The 17,500-nt window shown below is 37.1% G+C and overlaps 2 protein-coding genes across 3 annotated transcripts in view; one reads left to right on the top strand and one right to left on the bottom strand.

Annotated features, from left to right (window-relative positions):
- twin (CCR4-NOT transcription complex subunit 6-like twin) overlaps positions 1-17,500 on the bottom strand; it is a 324,109-nt gene that overhangs the window by 114,217 nt on the left and 192,392 nt on the right. The window lies entirely within an intron of this gene.
- Positions 8,299-11,606, top strand: LOC118445520 (uncharacterized). Its single transcript, XM_035875124.2, has 5 exons — positions 8,299-8,438; positions 9,842-9,995; positions 10,226-10,352; positions 10,722-10,977; positions 11,283-11,606. The coding sequence occupies exons 1-5, from the start codon at positions 8,319-8,321 to the stop codon at positions 11,604-11,606; spliced, it is 981 nt and encodes a 326-aa protein (XP_035731017.2). The 5' UTR covers positions 8,299-8,318.

Genomic DNA, 17,500 nt, shown 5'->3' with positions numbered 1-17,500 from the left:
TGGGTGGATGGGTGGGAGGGTGCGGGGATAAAGGAACGAACGTGATATTACGGTATATAGCTCGAGGCCGATAGAGAGAACGAAGAGGAAGAGAAAGAGAGAGAAGAGAGAGAAGAGAGAGAAGAGAGAGAGAGAGAGAGAGAGAGAGATGGAGAGACAGGATTTTCAAGTTACAAGCAGCAAAGTCGTCCATACTGTGTCTCTTCCTATACTATTCGTAGCAGAGGTCGAGTGTATTCTCTTTTCTTTCACCTAGTACATTCGCAATTGTCACGATCTATCGTAGGTTCTATTCCAACCATTCTCTTTTTCCCCTTTACGATATTCCACAATTCCTTTTCCAAGACCATCATCAACTATCATCAAACTCTCATCGAGATACTCTTCACATCGTCGAATTCACGCGCTCATAAATTTTACAGTTATGAATGTATCAATTGATTCGCATCAATGCTACGCTTCCATAATCTCTTCAGATTTTAACATAATAACGATCAATAATCTTTACCTTTATTCATCATTATTCATTCTTTCTTTTTTCCTTCTTTTCCTTTTCTTTTCATATCTTTTTGAAAGTAAATTAAATGAAAGCCGAAAAGTAAGAGAAAGAGACATCTTGTTTTCTTATACTTCTCTAATTAGTCTTGTTAGAGAAGGATTGAAGAAAAACATGTTTGCAAGGGTCAGAGTTCAATGCTCCCTCTCTCTCTCTCTCTCTCTCTCTCTCACTCTCTCACTCTCCCTCCCTTCCTTCTTATGATTTAAAATCCGTTGAAAAAAGAAAAAAAAATATACACACACACACACACCACACACTCACACATACAGATCCCTTTCCTTCCTTTGAAAAAGAGAGGGATGCTTCCTTTTCTCTCCCCGTTACGCTTTGAACTTAATTCGATATCACGGGGTGACGATCAAAGCATTCACCCTTCGTTCCTCTCTTTATTTCTCCCGATTCATCTCTTTCTCCTCATTTCTCCATCTCTCTCTCTCTCTCTCTCTCTTTTTCTCTCTCTTTCTTTCTCTTATATATCTTCGAGTTTAGTAAAGGGCATAGATAGAGAAGGAAAGATGGTTTTACGAAGAGAAGAGAAGAGAAGAGAAGAGAAGAGAAGAGAAGGTAGATAGGAGTAGAATCGCTGGAGAAGTCACCGAGTATACAATCCGGAAGCTTACCGGTCGGTGCTTTCGCGTACCAAATTGAGCTTTGTTCTCAGCGTTACGCTGGTACTCCGATTGGGAACATCCGTGTCCAGAGGCATATTCTCAAAATCGGTTCAATTTACGTACTCCATGGAGACTAAGCTTCAGAGTGTTGCGACCCTTCGAGAATAGAAAGGGTCGACACAAACATCCTATCCTGGATACGAATATCCGTTTAATGAGAGAGAGAGAGAGAGAGAGAGAGAGAGAGAGAGAGAGAGAGAGAGAGAGACAGACAGAGACAGAGAGACAAAGAAAGAGAGAGAGAGAGAGAGAGAGAGAATTCAGAGTTTGCTAAATTAATTCTCTCGTTTGGCTCGCGTTGCTTTCACTTTAAGCAAAGTATTATGTTCTCTATCTCTCTTTCTCTTTCTACTTATCTATCTTTTCGCCAGTCGAGTTTCTTTCATTTTAAATTATTTAATAATCATTCAGAAATATTATACGTCGCAATTGTATATTTATCATTAATCATAAATCTCGTCTTACGTCTCTAGAGATGAAAAGGCCAAGAGGATCGACTTTAGTCGTACTTTTACCGTTATACGTCTAACGACTATCCGAATCTAATCAACGAGTAGCCATCGGACTCTTGACTTTGTCGTCTTGTACAAATTGTTCATATAAAAAAAAATGACTATCCTTGTATCATGATGACTCGGCCAGATGCGGTCATTCTTTCTTATATCTTTTATGAATCTCCTCGAGAATTCTGTTCGTTCTATTATATCGTAGCTGTTGTTCGTATGTTTGTTTGTCCTGTTTGTACGTACATTCGTACGTTCGTTCGTCGTTCGTTCGTTCGTTCGTTCGTTCGTTCGTTCGTTCGTTCGTTCGTTCGTTCGTTCGTTCGTTCGTTCGTTCGTTCGTTCGTTTGTTTTATTATACTGTCCTTTTTTTTTTTGTTTCATTTCTCTTTCTTTCCCTTTTTTTATTTTTTTTCTTTTTTTTTTTTTTTTCTTTTTTTTTTACTTTTTTTTTCTTTTTTTCCTTTTTTGTTACACTCGTTATTAAACCCGACGATAGTATTGGTACAGAACACGCCATATTCTCGTTTATTTTATCCATGCGTGTTCATTCAGCTGAGAGAAAAAAGAGGAGGAAATCATTTGTTCGTCCGATTTCGTCGAGCTCGAACTCGGCATTTCATCGTAGCCACGACGGATCGATCGTTTCATACGAAATTGAAGGTAGAGATGGCGATCAACTCTAAGCAGCGTGAAACTGCACTATGCTATACCACTGACACAGCGCATACACTCGAGATCACGTTGGCAATATGCCTCGCTTCTACAATGTGCCGTGTCCGGTCCGTAACTTCCTATTATTGGCAGAATCGAGAGATAGAGTTATAGAGAGAGAGAGAGAGAGAGAGAGAGGGAAAAAGAGAGAGACAGAGAGAGAGAGAGAGGTGAGAGTTATACACGGGAGAAATATTGAATCCATAGGATGGACGATTCGTTTCATTGAACACGAAAGCCAAATATATTGGTTAATGAAAATGCGATCCATTCTTTTTCATTTTCTTTTTCTTTTTCTTTTTCTTGTTTCTCTCTTTTCTTTTTTTTCTTTTTTTTTTTTCCTTTCCCTTCTCGACTTGACGATACTTCCCATGACAATAAATAAAAATTACATGAAATATAAAATACCTATGAATAATACCAATTACATTAGATTTTGTTTATAACCCATGTACATGTTTTTATAGATCAATTGAATTCCCTAAGATCCTTAAGTAGTTAGTAGGTACATAACGGTCTAACGTATACATATGTACTATGTAATGTACGTCTCCTATCTTCATCTATGTTCTTTCCTTAGAAATATAGAGGAACAAGATCGAAAATCCATGGGTGTCCATTGTAAATTCAATTTGAATCCAAGAAGAATATCATTGAGATATCATCGAAAGGGCAAAAGAAAGTTTGTAGTTCTTGAAATTCTCATTGGCCAATAACACTATTGAACCTGGACAAAAAGTTTTACTACTCGAAGTAGCACCCATTTAAGGTAAAAGAGAACTCCCCCGTGAGTGGTATGAGTTGTCGGGCAAGGTTGGGATCGTTGGAAGAGGAGGGGTGGGGAGGGGAGGGGGAGTGGTAGAAGGGGGAGGGATAGGTAGCACGGGGGCTACTTTTTTCGAGGGTTAAAAGCGTTACATCGACGGAGGATGGGTAGAAACCAGGAGCCTGGTGGCGTACCGATAAGAAAGTATAAAGGCTGCTTGCTCTAATGGCCGGTCCGGCTTAAGTCCAGCCCCTGTTACCACGATAAACGATAATAATATCTATTATTGGTAAGCCGAAGAGATAAATGATCTCACTCGAAGCACTCGGACTTAGAGCGTAACTTTCCTTTGCTTTGGCCACGCCGGTCGAGTTACTCTCGTCCACGAGTTGTGATACGATCGGCTTTGGTGTTCTCTTCTTCCGTCCCTCCCTACCTCCCTCCGATCTCTTCCTTCCACCCCCTCTCTCTCTCTCTCTCTCTCTCTCTCTCTCTCTCTCTCTCTCTGGAGAATTCAGTTCGAGGACACGTTAACCTTCTCCTTTTTTCTTCCTTCGTTCTCTCTTTCTACTTCTTCCCTTTTCTTCTTATTCCTATTTTATTTTTATTCTTCTACGATCGAGGTACAATTATCTAAACCCTTTTCGACAAAACATAGGAAGAACCAAACGGCAATTAGATAGAACTCGATGTGTAAACGCTTTTTGCAAGGGCCAACGGGGAAAGACACATTGAAAGATTCTGTGCCACGTTAACTCTTTCCACACTCGTTTTACTTCCCCTCCTTATGTTTATATATATATATATATATATATATATATATATATTTCTTTTCTTCTTTTACCACCTTATCTGACCGCGCGCAGCAATTATCCCGGACTCTTTGAACTCCCTTGGCCACGCCGGGATTTAATGAGTACCGCCTATAATACCGTCCGTCGAGATGCCGATACATAAAAGCTATAAATCTGTTCGTCGCCTACCTCCTTTTCCTTCCTTCCTTCCTTCCTTCTCTTTATCTCTCTGTATCTCTCTCTGTTTCTCTCTCTCGCTCTCTCTCTCTCTCTTTCTCTTTCTCTACACCTCTCTTTTCGACTTCGATCAAAGAGAATCATAGGAGTATAGAGGGTGACTGAATTCAAGGTCAAGAGAGGGAAGAACAGTCGATTAACAAGCAAGAAATTCTTGCCGATCCTTTTATCGGAACGACGATAGAACGCTTTTTAGCAGCGAGCTGCCTTAAGACTCGTCATTCCTGCAAAGAGAAGGGAAAGAAGGAATTGCGGAACGTGGAGGAAGAAGAAGAAGAAAGAGGAGGAGGAGGAGAAGAAGAAGAAGAAGAAGAAGAAGAAGGTAGACGAGACTAACGGTACCGATCTCCAACGAGTCTTTATTTATTTCTTTCTTTCTCTCTCTCTCTCTCTCTCTTTTTCTTTCTTTCTCTCTCTTTCTCTTCCCTTCTCCGGCAGCTCGCTTCACTCGCAACACTTATTCCAGGCGCCCTGATTTCCTGACCCACTGCCAACGGCGCTGTCGTTCGCTAGAGAGCTCGGGCGCGCGTGTTCGCGAGCGCACGCGTCATCGTATCCCTCCATCTTCGTTCGTCGTTCGTCGTTCGTCGTTCCTCTTCCTCGTCTTATTTCTCTTTTCCGTCGTCTTCGTCTACCTCTAATTCAATTACTGCCTTTCACGATCTCCCGTCCGTCAATTTTACTTGTCCGGTACAGAGAGTACCGTGCTTCGTTCATTTAACCAAGCGGTACCAGAGACAGAACCATGGTATTCATTACCGTGTAAACGTCCACCCGTGAAAAGAACGTTGCTTACTCTGTGGTTCACCTCTCTCTCTCTCTCTCTCTCTCTCTCTTGCTTTCTTTCTTTCTTCTCTTTTTTTCTTCCTCTCACTGACACAACGCTCATTTCCGCTCCACGGCTATCTAGATAATACCATACATATCGTTGATTTTTCCCCGATATATATTATAAACTTTATACATAACTTTTCCCATTTACCTAAATCTACTTATATAAATAATTAATTTGTATAAATAAATCGTAATAGAACTGTAGTGGAAGATGAAAGGAAAGAGAAAAAAAGATTTTAATTGGATCGGGTCTTATACTACTGTGAAAGAAAAGTTTCACAAAGAAAGTAATTGTAAGATGGAGGAAGGAAATGAAATAAAAAAAAAAAAAAAAAAAAAAAAAATAAAGAAAATGAAAAAGAAAAAAAAAAGAACAAAGAAAAAGGTGAAAAGAAAATTAATATAAAAAAAAAAGAAAGGAAAAGAACGAAAGAAAGAAAGAAAGAAAGAAAGAAAGAAAGAATTAATCGATCCGGCACTAATCAAAGTACAATGGACCGAATCCTGTAGCGAAGTGGAAAGTTTTCTACGTTGGGCCGAAGCGTGCCGCATCGTAGAATCTCGAATGCGAGCGACGTCCGGTGCCATTCCGTGGTCTGCCGCTAAAAGTAGAGAAACTGCGGAATTTTCGCACTATTCCTCGCTCCGAAAACCGTCGACGGAAACGAACGCTAGCTCCTGTCCGCCATCCGTGACAAGCTTTTGTGCGGATCTTTGTTCTCTCTCCTATCCCTTTCTCTCTTACTCTCTATCTATCTATCTATATATCTTTATCTATCTATCTATCTATCTATCTATCTATCTATCTATCTATCTATATATATATATATATCCTTTTCTTACGCTCCTTCAATCGCTATCTCTTCCTCTCTTTTTACGTTCCCTTTTGTCTCTCATCCCTCTATCTCTGCCCAACGTGGCAAAACTTTCAGCTTTAAAGTCGGAACTTTCTCGCGGGGAATTCAGTAAAAGCTGCTTTACCACCTCTTGCGCGTGTTTTACACTTTGAGGATTACTTCCCTTTCCTCCTCTTCCAAAAAGTACTTCCGCTTGGCCAAAAGACTTCGAGAAAATACGAACGCGATGTCACCTCGCGACGAATGAATGAACGAACGAACGAACGAACGAACGAACAAATGAAAGAACGAAAGAACACCGATATCCTTTATATAAGTAAAAAAAAAAAAAAAAAAAAAAAAAAAAGAAAAAAAGCTCTGTCTTCCTTTATTCTATTTACTCTTGATTCGTTTTTTCTTTTTGTTTTTTCTTTCTTTTCCCCCACGATCTTTTATTTTCCTTGTTTTTATTTCATTCAAGAATAACATTCGTATTTTATCAAGGGTGGGGTAGGGGGAGGAAAAAAAAGGAAAAACGTAATTTTCTCGATAATTTTGATAAAGGGATATATTGTATTTATCTGTCAGAAATTTAGTTATAAAAATACAATAGAAATTTAACGTCAGGATAAAAGTGTCGAAGTGGTTATGGCCTTTTTTCTTCTTTTCTATCTATTTTTTTTTTTTTTTTTTTTTAATCGTCGACACTACCTCTTCTTGAAACATGTTTTTACTATTTTCACCGAGCGATAACCACGCCTTATATTTGCTTGTACAAATTTTTATTATGGTAAGGCGATCGTAAAAATAGTAAGAAAACGACGCTCGGATATGTGTTGAAGTAGTCGTATAAAAGAACGAGTGACAAATTCAAGGCACTTTACTACGCACGATATTCGCCAAGTTCAGCTTTGTCAACGCAACCGTAAAACCACCCAACGTCTATCCACAAAACATTTCTATCTTTTCTCTTGTGAGAGAAAGAGAGAGAGAAAGAGAAAAAGAGAGGGGGGGAGAGAGAGAGAGAGAGACAGAGAGGGAGAAAGAAAGAAAGAGAGGGAGAGAGAGGATGAGTCACAAGAACGAAAAAGAATCATAAAAAGAAAGCCAAGGGAATATGGTAGAGGGAACGCAGGTTATTTATTCTATCATATTGTAGATTATTATAAATATATGTAGATATTTTGTTTCTTCTAAGTTCATCATCTCTATTTCTAGCTTTATGCATTCACATATTTTTTTTTTTTTTTTTCTTTCGTTTAGACCTTCATAGCCACGTGGTGTCCCATATGCGATAAACGTGTGAGCGATAAAGGAAAAGACACCGAACGACTTTTAGGACACGTTCGAAGGAATCATCGAAAAATCTCTATTCAGAGATTGAATAATCACGTAAATATCGATGATATTTCTCTCTCTCTCTCTCTCTCTCTCTCTCTCTCTCTCTCTCTCTTTCTCTCTTTTTCTCTCTATAAATATATAAATATATTTCAACGATTAAGAATTTCTTATAATAATTTATTTTTCCTTTTATCTCTTTCTTACTTCATTTTATTTTATTTAATTTTTTTTTTCTTTTTCTTTTTCTTTTTTGAACAAACGAATAACACTCGCAAAGAAACGTTTTGTATCTATAGTACATAAGAGTAGTATGCGATTGCCCTTAACGCTTGTTTCTTTATCTCTATGTGTTCCACCTTCAACCCCTTTGCTCTTATCACCCGTGCTACATTCTTGAACCGTGACTCGTGTCTCTTTTACCTCGTGAAAGGTATAAAGTCTTGAAATGGACGCAAAAGGAGAACCCTCCTCCAGTTTCTTCCCTCTCATAAAATGTCGAACGAATGCCGAGCGTGAAAAGAATTCCAAGGCATCGTCGCGGGAAATCGATCTTTATGATGCATTCACGTAAAGGCTCGTTTCAAATGGGAATATTCGTTTACTCGTACGATAGATACAAGATGTTTTATAATGCGTTTCAATCTCAAACGATCATACATATATATATATATATATATATATATATATATATATATATATATATATATATGATTTCATTAGATAGGACATTTTTTTATTGATCCATTTTTTTTTATTTTATTATTATTATTATTATTATTATTATTATTATTATTATTATTATTATTATTATCTTTTTCGTAGGAAAACGGTGAACATATATTGGAAAGGAAACAATCAAAAGGCACAGGACAAGCAAAGCTTTCTAATACGAAGGAAAAAGATAGAAAGAGAATCTACACGACCCGTGGTATATCTACACGTATATCTACACGATGTAGAAACATTTTTAAGAAGATTCTTTGATCTTCGTAATTTGTTTTTTTTGCTTTTTTTTTGCTTTTTTTTTGTTTCGTCTCGTTTTGTTTTCTTTTTTAGTGGATACATGGAAGTCGCACGACGAGAAAAAAATCTGTCCTCAATGCAGAAAGGAACTCGTACCGGCATTGCATACTCGCAGACACAATTTGACAACATCTCATATTGCAGCGACATGTCTTCTGGGGTAATTAGTATATCGATTGACGATTTAACAATCGTTTGGTAGCTTTTTTTCTTTTTTTTTTTTTGTTTTTTTTTTTCTTTTTATTTTTCTTTCGTAGCCATCTCCGAAAAATTCCATTTCCATATAATTTTCTTTTTCTTTCTTTTTTTCTTTTCTTTCGAAATTTGTTCCTTCTTTTCTTTTCTTTTCTTTTTTTTTTTTTCTACCTTAACTAACGATTGTGAAAAGAAGTAAAGATAGGAAGGGTTTAAGCATTTAAAAGCAGAGCACGATAAAACGAAAGAGGGACACGCCTCTCCGAGTTTTTGGTCAGTGCACGGATCCAACGATTAATTTTCCGCGCACTCCGCGAGCGTCCCCGGCGGGAGAGAGATTAATGACAAGCCCGGGTTCACGAACTTAAGCTCCAACTTGTCAGTTTTAGTCCTGACAATCGTCCGACCCTTTTAGGCAAAGCTTTGGAAAAGCGCCATTGATTCTCTCGTAATTAATGATTTTTCCAATCGAACTGTATACAGAGTATCTAGAGTCACGAGCAAGTAATTTATAGACATCGAATGAGTAAATTAGAAAGCTAAATCGATCGTATTAATTCCCTAATACGTTTTCTCTTACGATTCATGATGATTTACAATTTTGATATATATGTATATATAAAAAAAAAAAAAAAAAAAAATAGAGAAAGAAAGAGAGAGAGAGAGAGAGAGAGAAAAGAGAGAGAGGGAGAAAAAAAAAGAAAAATACTGTCCTTTGCGACAGATGTTGGCCATTTTGTTTTATACCGTTAATGAAACGCACGAAGAAGATTCGCATGATCTGTCCGGCCTGTGGATACGTTTACGGGACTTACGAGTATAAAAATAACGGCCTGGCTCCCTGTCAACCGGATTCCAAGAACTCGCAAGTTCGACTTCCATCTTCGTCCACGAGCTTTCGCGAAAAGGCTATAAGAGAAGAGTCCTTCTTTCGAGATTAAATCATCATCGTTCTATACATACACATATACATATATATGTATATGTATATATATATATATATATATATATATATATATATATATCTTTTGATTTTTTTCTAATAAAATATTTACAATGATTGCAGATCTTCTAGAAATGAATTCAACACGTACCAACGTATATCGTCATTAATTATTTTAAAATAAAAAAATGACTGAGGTAAAGATTTACGAAACGGTTCCTTAAACATTTTAGAAAAGTTTTATTGCGCTTTTAACGAGGATAAATAAATTCTTTTTAAAATTAAACCCGACGTAATCCGAACGCACGAGAAGCCACGTTAATAATTATCAACGGAGACGCTCGAGATAATAATTACGGCTAATCTCGTCGTCCTGAGAAGTGAACGGCGCTTTAATGACGCCAAGGATAAATTTATGATTTTAGAAAGCGCACTTTTATATACCACAGAAAGTAGAACGCGATCGGTCTGAAAATGCAGTCAAGGAGCGCTCTTGGATCTCCGGAAAGAAGTTATCATCAAGAAAGATTTGGCCTTTTGGAAATAGTAAACGAAAAAGGAGCGTTTTCTCGACTAGAGGTTAGTCTATCCTAGTAGATCTTTTATTTATGATTTCTACACATCTTTTTTTTTTTTTTTTTTTTTTATTTTTTGAATAAAAAGAAACGAGAAAGACCATTGCAAAGAATTCATATAATAATTTTTTTTTTTTTATCGAGATATTCTTTGATCTTATCAATAAATTACAATCAAATATCCTACGATATATACGTTCAATACTTTCAAATGATATTTATTTTATTGAACAGTGGAAACTTGGAAATATCATGACAAGAGTTTATTATGTCCGGTGTGTAACGAGGATGCTCTACCTATAGTTTTCACAAAGAGACACATGTTTTCGAGCTCGAGACTTGGTGCTACTTGCTTGTTAGGGTTAGTTATCTTTCTCTCTCTCTCTCTCTCTCTCTCTCTCTCTCTCTTCCTCTCTTTTATTTGTTCAATTAAATTATCAATGAAACTTATCTGGTCAAATAAAGCATCGAGTGGAACATCTAGTTATAATCATAAATAGCCAAGGTAATAGGCAAATATGTCGAACATTTATCTCCGATAAATTTGAAATCGATTGGAAGATATAAGTCGATAACGGTTAATAGATTTTACACCGGATCATTTCTATCGTAGTGTTTCGATGAGAACGAATTTCATAATGGAAAATCATTAACGAAAATAGGCTGGTTGCATTCGTGTATCCTTCAATGAAACAATGCCGCACCCGTTATAACCATTCGCGCTTTTCAGATGTTGGCCATTGTGTTTCGTACCTCTGATGTTGAGTCGAGAGAGACAAGTGAGACTGGTATGTCCGCTCTGCGGACATAATTACGGAAATTACGCACAGGCGGAAAATAAAAGCGATGACCCGTGGTATCCTCGTCGTGGACAGCGACGATTAGTCGAAATTACGAGCTCAAAGTTGGACCCTACCAATGAACAGGGACATGAACTTAATCCAAACTCGGAATTGGCTGTTTTAGCTTATCAAGGATTATGGGAGGTAGAGAGGGAGAAACAATTTTTCTTCATTACTTAACTGTACTTGAAAACTTTTATATTATTTTTCTTTTCTCTTTTCTTCTTTTTTTTTTCTTTTTTTTTTATATTTTATTTTTCTTCTCTTTCTTTCTTTCTCTCTTTATCTTTCTTTATCGTTTTAAACTTATCCCTCGTAGTAGTAACCAAAGTCAAACTGGGTCCTTTTCAACAAACTCGAAACAAAATTTCTGTTAGCCGTTAAAGAAAAAGGATTAACTTTATCGTCGTCTTGTACTTCACTCGAGAACGTTTAACGATTCGAAACAGGTGCGGGATGCTTCTGAACAAACAGAGAACGCCAAAAAGAGAATAGATAAGGAAGAAGAGGACGAAGACGAAGAAGAAGAGGAAGGAGGAATCGAAAGAGGAGGAGGTGCAAGTGTTACGAAAGTTTTACGGTATCCTAACGGAGAGACAATGTTCGAATCTTCGAAAGGTTGCACCCTTTGTTCGAGGCAGGTCACGGCAGATCGTTTCTATAAGACACATTCCGATGAGTTTGACCTGAATTACGATTCTGATTGGTCCGTGCGTAATCGTTATCGCGTTCCACGAAATACTCGTCTGTACGATACGTCCTTTGAGGATTAAATATATATATATATATATATAAAAAAAAAAAAAAAAAAAAAAAGAAAAATAGCTTTAAGAACTCATTATAATATTTATTCTAAGTGAAAAACGATGATAATAATCTTGTACGAAATAATCGTTCCGGTTTCAAGGGATTTCTTCATTTGATTTCGCACAAGAGAGAGAGAGAGAGAGAAAGAGAAAGAAGAAAAAGAAACTCGAAATGTAAGCGATACATTTATACCGATATATCGATTCCTTAACGATCCGTTGTTTCGTACAAATACGATATTCTCTCGTGAATCAATCTCGAGAAACAACTAAATCTTCGATAGTTTCAAAACGTGCTGTAACTTAAATGAGGTAGTACGTACTCCCTACTTGTTCAAGTAGTTTTCCTTAAATACTCTCGAACGTTTTACTGATTTTCACGAATTTTTTTTTCCTTACGGACGAATAGCCCCTTACCGCAAGATAGTTCGTTGTTTAAGATTTAACTTTCGCTCGTGTCGTCTTAACAAAGAAAAAGATATAAAAGAGAATGAATCAAAAGAGCAAACGTGAAATATTGAGACAAAGAGAGAAACGATAGATTATACGTGAAAGTTACAACAAGATGATTAACGTTTGGCCATTCATATAACGTTATTAATATAGAGTACCAAAGTGAAAGAGGAAGATGGGTACACTCCATATTCAAAGTCGGAACGAATTGAATCGAACTTTTGGAAGTTCCATTGTTAACAGCTATAACTAAGAGGATTCTATGGTTTAACAATGGGCCAAAGAACAAGGAGGACCTAGAATGGCAACGTAATTCGTCTTTGCTACGCGAAACTTCAAGATAGCTTACTCTAACGAGTGTGGTATACCGTTCTTAAAGAAGTTCCCAGATACGCTTATCTAAACAGTTGGGTTATACACTCTGGGAGATCGTAAATTATGCGTTATAAGATTTGTGTTAAGCGAAACGTATCGCGTCGTTGACTTTTGCGTATTTTTTTCAGAAGAAGAAAAAGAAAAAAGAAGAAGAAAAAGAAGAAGAAGAAGAAGAGGAAGAAAAAAGAAAAAGAAAAAAACAAAAAGAGGAAGGACGAAGATGAAGAAACAGGAGCAATGTTATCTAATTTTCTCTATCTCTCTTTCGATCACTTATTTTCTGTTCTCGATATACAAGCAAGGAAGGGTCATCTCCGGCGGGAGTCGGCTTCTCGTTGTCATCGGATGCCAGTCGCACGTTCGCGAAATCCAATCGGTCGAGCGAGTAGGAAATCGAGAAAGAAAGAGAGAAAGAAAGAGAGAGAGAAAAAGAGAGAGAGAGAGAGAGAGAGAGTGAGTGAGAAAGAAAGAGGAAGGGGAAGGAGAGTTCACGTTGCTCTCTTTTCAAGTTTTTCTCGAGTGGAATGACACAGAGAGAAACGTCTCGAAGCTGGCACGTAACGGGCATAAAGCGATCAAACCAATCTCGACCGTGATCTTACCGTTGGGTAAGAATCGATAGGGTGGACAATATGTGTGTCTATATGTATGTATGTATGTATGTATGTATGTATGTATGTATGTACGTACATACCTATACATATACATCAATATGTATCTGACCATTCGAGAATAATTCGATAATTTGATTTTCTTTTTTGTCGAAGCAAAAAAAAGAAAAAAAAGAAAAAAGAGAGAGAGAGAGAGAGAGAGAGAGAGAGAATGAGAGAGAAAAATAATGGGACAAAATATCAAGAGTATCAAAATTAATTCGATCTATTATATAGATTTTCCCTATATAAAATGATTTCAATGATTTCGCTACGTGATCTCACGATAGCTAACAACACACAATTGGAAATAAAAGAGAAGAATAATAATTGACTGAATTAAATCCTTAACGGATCAGCGAATTGGTGCACTCTTCATCAACGTCCGAGTCACGATGTATTCCGACAAATGTAGCAGTACTCGTTCCGTAAACTAACCGTGGGAATCGATAAGAGTAAATGCTATAAAGTACCATGTAGAAAGAGGAAGTATAGGAAGAAAGGAAGAGAACGATACTTGTCTATGAACGTGAAGATGCTTAGAATCGATCGCTCCAAAGTGTAATACAATGGGAGAGGAGAGTTCAAGCTTTTCTATCATTTTTTCTTCCTGTTTTCTTGTTTTTTTTTTCTTTTTTTTTTCTTCTTGTTTTCATTTTTTTCTCTCTCTTTTCCTCTTTTATTCTTTTCCTTTTTTAAGTGATCACGAAAACGCGGTGCGAGAATTCGTAAGAAAGCCTTTACAATTAGCATTGCTAACTATCTCCCCACTATTACTGTATCCTCACTCTATTTCCTCCTCCTTCTCTTCCTCCTCCTCCTTCTTCTTCACCTTCTTCTTCTTCTTCTTCTTCTTCTTCTTCTTCTCTTCCTTCTCCTTCTCTTTAGACACATTTCTCTATGAACGATTCCTTCCTCTTTCTCTCTCTCTCTCTCTCTCTCTCTCTCTCTCTCTCTCTCTCTCTCTTTCTAACTATCTCTCCTAACTCTTTCAAAGAGTTTCTTCCTCGTTTTCCCTCGTCGATGTTATCCTTCGGTAACAGTGTCTCCCTTTTTCTACCTTACCTTGCCAGTTGTTCTCGCACGCTTCGCTGCCCACGGAACAAGAGTCCGCGGCTTCATCGAGTCTTCTCTACCGGCTTGTACTGTTAACCACATAGGGTCAACCTTCGACGTTCCGTAATCGATGCTCTTGTTAGTCGTGTTATACGGACACCTACGATACGCTAATCCCTAAAGGTGCTACGGGCGCGAATCTACCAAGATATTGGATCGTATATCCCATCGAATCGAGATAACGCTTAGATTTATCTCGATAGTAATATTTCTATCCGTTTATATTTTTCATTCTATATCGTGCGAGGATATACTGTTTTCGTCAAAGGAGAAAACAAAAATAAAAGAAAAAAAAAAATAAATAAATAAATAAATAAAACAAAGGAAAAAAAGAAAGAAATACTATAGAAATGTATCATAAACAAAGGACAAATTTTCGTTCTCGTCGTATAAAGGGAACAAGTTTCTTTTAGATATTTTTATATGAATTCGAAGAAAAGAAATTGCCTTATATTATTATAGTTCACGATCATATCTCTCTACTCTTATCTTATCTTATCTTATCTTATCTTATCTTTTCTTTTCCTTTCTTTTCTTTTCTTATTGTATTAACTCTTCTTGCAAAATTTGTATATCGAAGCCAAAGTTCTCAGGGAAAGATTTAACTGGCGGACTTTAAACTGTGTCTAACGCGTAATCCGTCTGAAACACATAACAGAACTGGTAGGAGGGCGATTTAAGGTGTGGGTAAAGTTATGAATAAGCTTTCACCTAGTAGAGCTCTACTACATATATACATATATATACATATATATATATATGTGGATATATTGTACGGTCCGGAAGGAATTAGCCGAGAGTAATTCTCGGTTGAGTCGCGAAAACGTAGTCATGACATACATTGGCTATGCTTGTACCCGTTTATACATATATATATATATGTGTGTGTGTGTGTGTATGTGTGAAGACCGTAGACACTCCGTAAACGTGTAAAACGTTTAATAAAGATCGCATTATGAATGAAGTGAACAAATTTTATGATTAATTTTAAAGTTTTGCTTTTGATTTTCGTAAAAAAAAGAAAATATGTATATATATATATATATATATATAATAAATAAATAAATACATAAATAAGTAAATAAATAAATTAATAAATTATAAAATGTTTTTAAATGGATCAATTGAAGTAAAATTGACGAAGTAATTTTTTATTTTGAAATTATGAAGACTTTTAGATCAGGGATGATCATTCCTTTTAACGCTATATTCCAAAGTGCAAACGGTGGTTCGCGATAATGCTATTAACGAGGCTCGTCGAAAAGGAGAGAATTCTCTTCGTCCCTCTCTCTCTCTCTCTCTCTCTCTCTCTCTCTCTCTCTCTCTCTCTCTCTCTCTCTCTCTCTGGCTGGGTCTAATCTTAACGACGATAATGAGTCAACTCCGGTTTAATTAGGACCAGAACAGACACCTAGGTATACAATCTTTCTCTTCGTCTCTGTCTGCACCGTCACTTAAACGTTCTTCTTGCAACTTATTCGCTCATACAATTACTAAGCGGTACTTAGAATATTTACAGAGTAAAGATTAATTAATCCTTCTTGAATATTCCCTGAATGCGAGTAAATATATGAACGTTTAAGATCATTGGATGGAAATATTTTGAAAGAAAATAATAGAAAAAAAAGACAAAGAAAGAGAGAGAGAGAGAGAGAGATAGAGATAGAGAGAGAACAAAATTACGAAATTTCGTTAAAAAATCTATTTTATAATTCGATGAGAGTAGAATTGTGACGTGGAAAATAATAGGGGAAGAAACGAAAAAAAGAGAGAGAGAGAGAAGAAATTGAAGCGTTTAGACTACTTAGAAATTTTCTTTCGGGTTATAATAGATCGCGTGCACGGTATTCATTTTATTAATAAATAATAGCTTTAGTGCGATACTTTGGAAAAAGTTTGGACGTCTAAGCGCTTATCGTATACACGCGATATCAGCCTTCTTAATGTCCATGGTTAACCGTGGATAAACTTCCTCAACGGTAAACTTATAATCAGTTTGCCGATAAACGTAGACGAAACGAAGACGTGTAACTTAAAACTTTCCATGGGGTTTTATGCTTTATGCGAAGGAAAAATTGAACGGAGAAAAAAGAGAGAGAGAGAGAAGGAAAAAGAAAGACAGAAAGAAGATTACAAAGAAAAACAAAACAAAAAAGAATGGGGAAAAAAGCAAAAAAAAAAAATAATAATAATAACAGACAGGATTGTACATAATTTCTCCCTTCTTCTATTGACAGTTTTGTCTCCCCCTCTCTACCCTTATCCCCTTTCAAAAAGGGGAATAATAAATTCATTCGGAAGGAAGGAAAGAACGTTGGAGGGTTGTGCTTATCGCATGACGCTTGTCTCTCTCTCTCTCTCTCTCTCTCTCTCTCTCTCTCTTTCTCTTTCTCTCTTCGTTTCGAAAGGGCGCAAGAAGACTTCGATTTTGATATCGTATGCCAGTTACGGAGGCCACGTCTAAGTTTATGGGGTATTGGGATTATATCATATTTTATTAGGAGCTGTTGCTCGCAGCTGATACCAGGGAACTCACCGCTTTCCAATATTGCTTCTCGACGGTGATTCGACTCTCTCCAAGCAATCCCTCCTCTCAAGGTATACCCTCTCTCTCTCTCTCTCCCTTCTTTTTTCTCTGATATCCTCTTTCGCTTCTGGTGCTATTGCCATCTTCTCCGAAGCCCATTTCGCGGCTCTGCTAGAATTCGCACGTCGATCGTGCTAGAAATCGATCGGATACTATACTATTTTTATTTCTTTCATTTTATTTCTAACGCAAAAGGGAAAGCTCGTCGATAGGAAAGACAGATTAGATATCTCTCTCTCTCTCTCTCTCTCTCTCTCTCACTCTCTCTCTCTCTTTTCTCTTTCTCTCTCTCTCTCTCTCTCTTTCTCACACTTTGGCGAGAAACAGAATGGTATTAGAGAAATCTCATTCCGCATCCTCCTATGATTTCGCAGGACCCGTGCGAAACGAGCAGTAATAAAGTCGAGATGTAGAAAATATGTTGTCCGCGCACGCTCGTTCCATAGTAGTTTCGTAGTTCGTGCTTTACCCCGCTGGTTTTATACGCAGAGAGCGTATCGAAATGGTGGTGGTTTCCTATCTGGAAAGTAGTAAAGTGTCAGCTAGAATATCGAAAACGGTCAGAGACCTGGATGAGATAAAAACGATTTAATTTCGTCGAATCCCTTCGTCGTTTCTAAAAACACCCTCTACCACCCTATCAACTATTCCTATCTTTCGAACCAACCGTCGCTATAAGA

Source organism: Vespa mandarinia, chromosome 10 (assembly GCF_050613455.1).
Source record: "Vespa mandarinia isolate Hongniang chromosome 10, ASM5061345v1, whole genome shotgun sequence".
NCBI lineage: Eukaryota > Metazoa > Arthropoda > Insecta > Hymenoptera > Vespidae > Vespa > Vespa mandarinia.
Note: the sequence above shows the minus strand (reverse complement) of the source record. Positions and strands in the feature narration are given on the sequence as shown.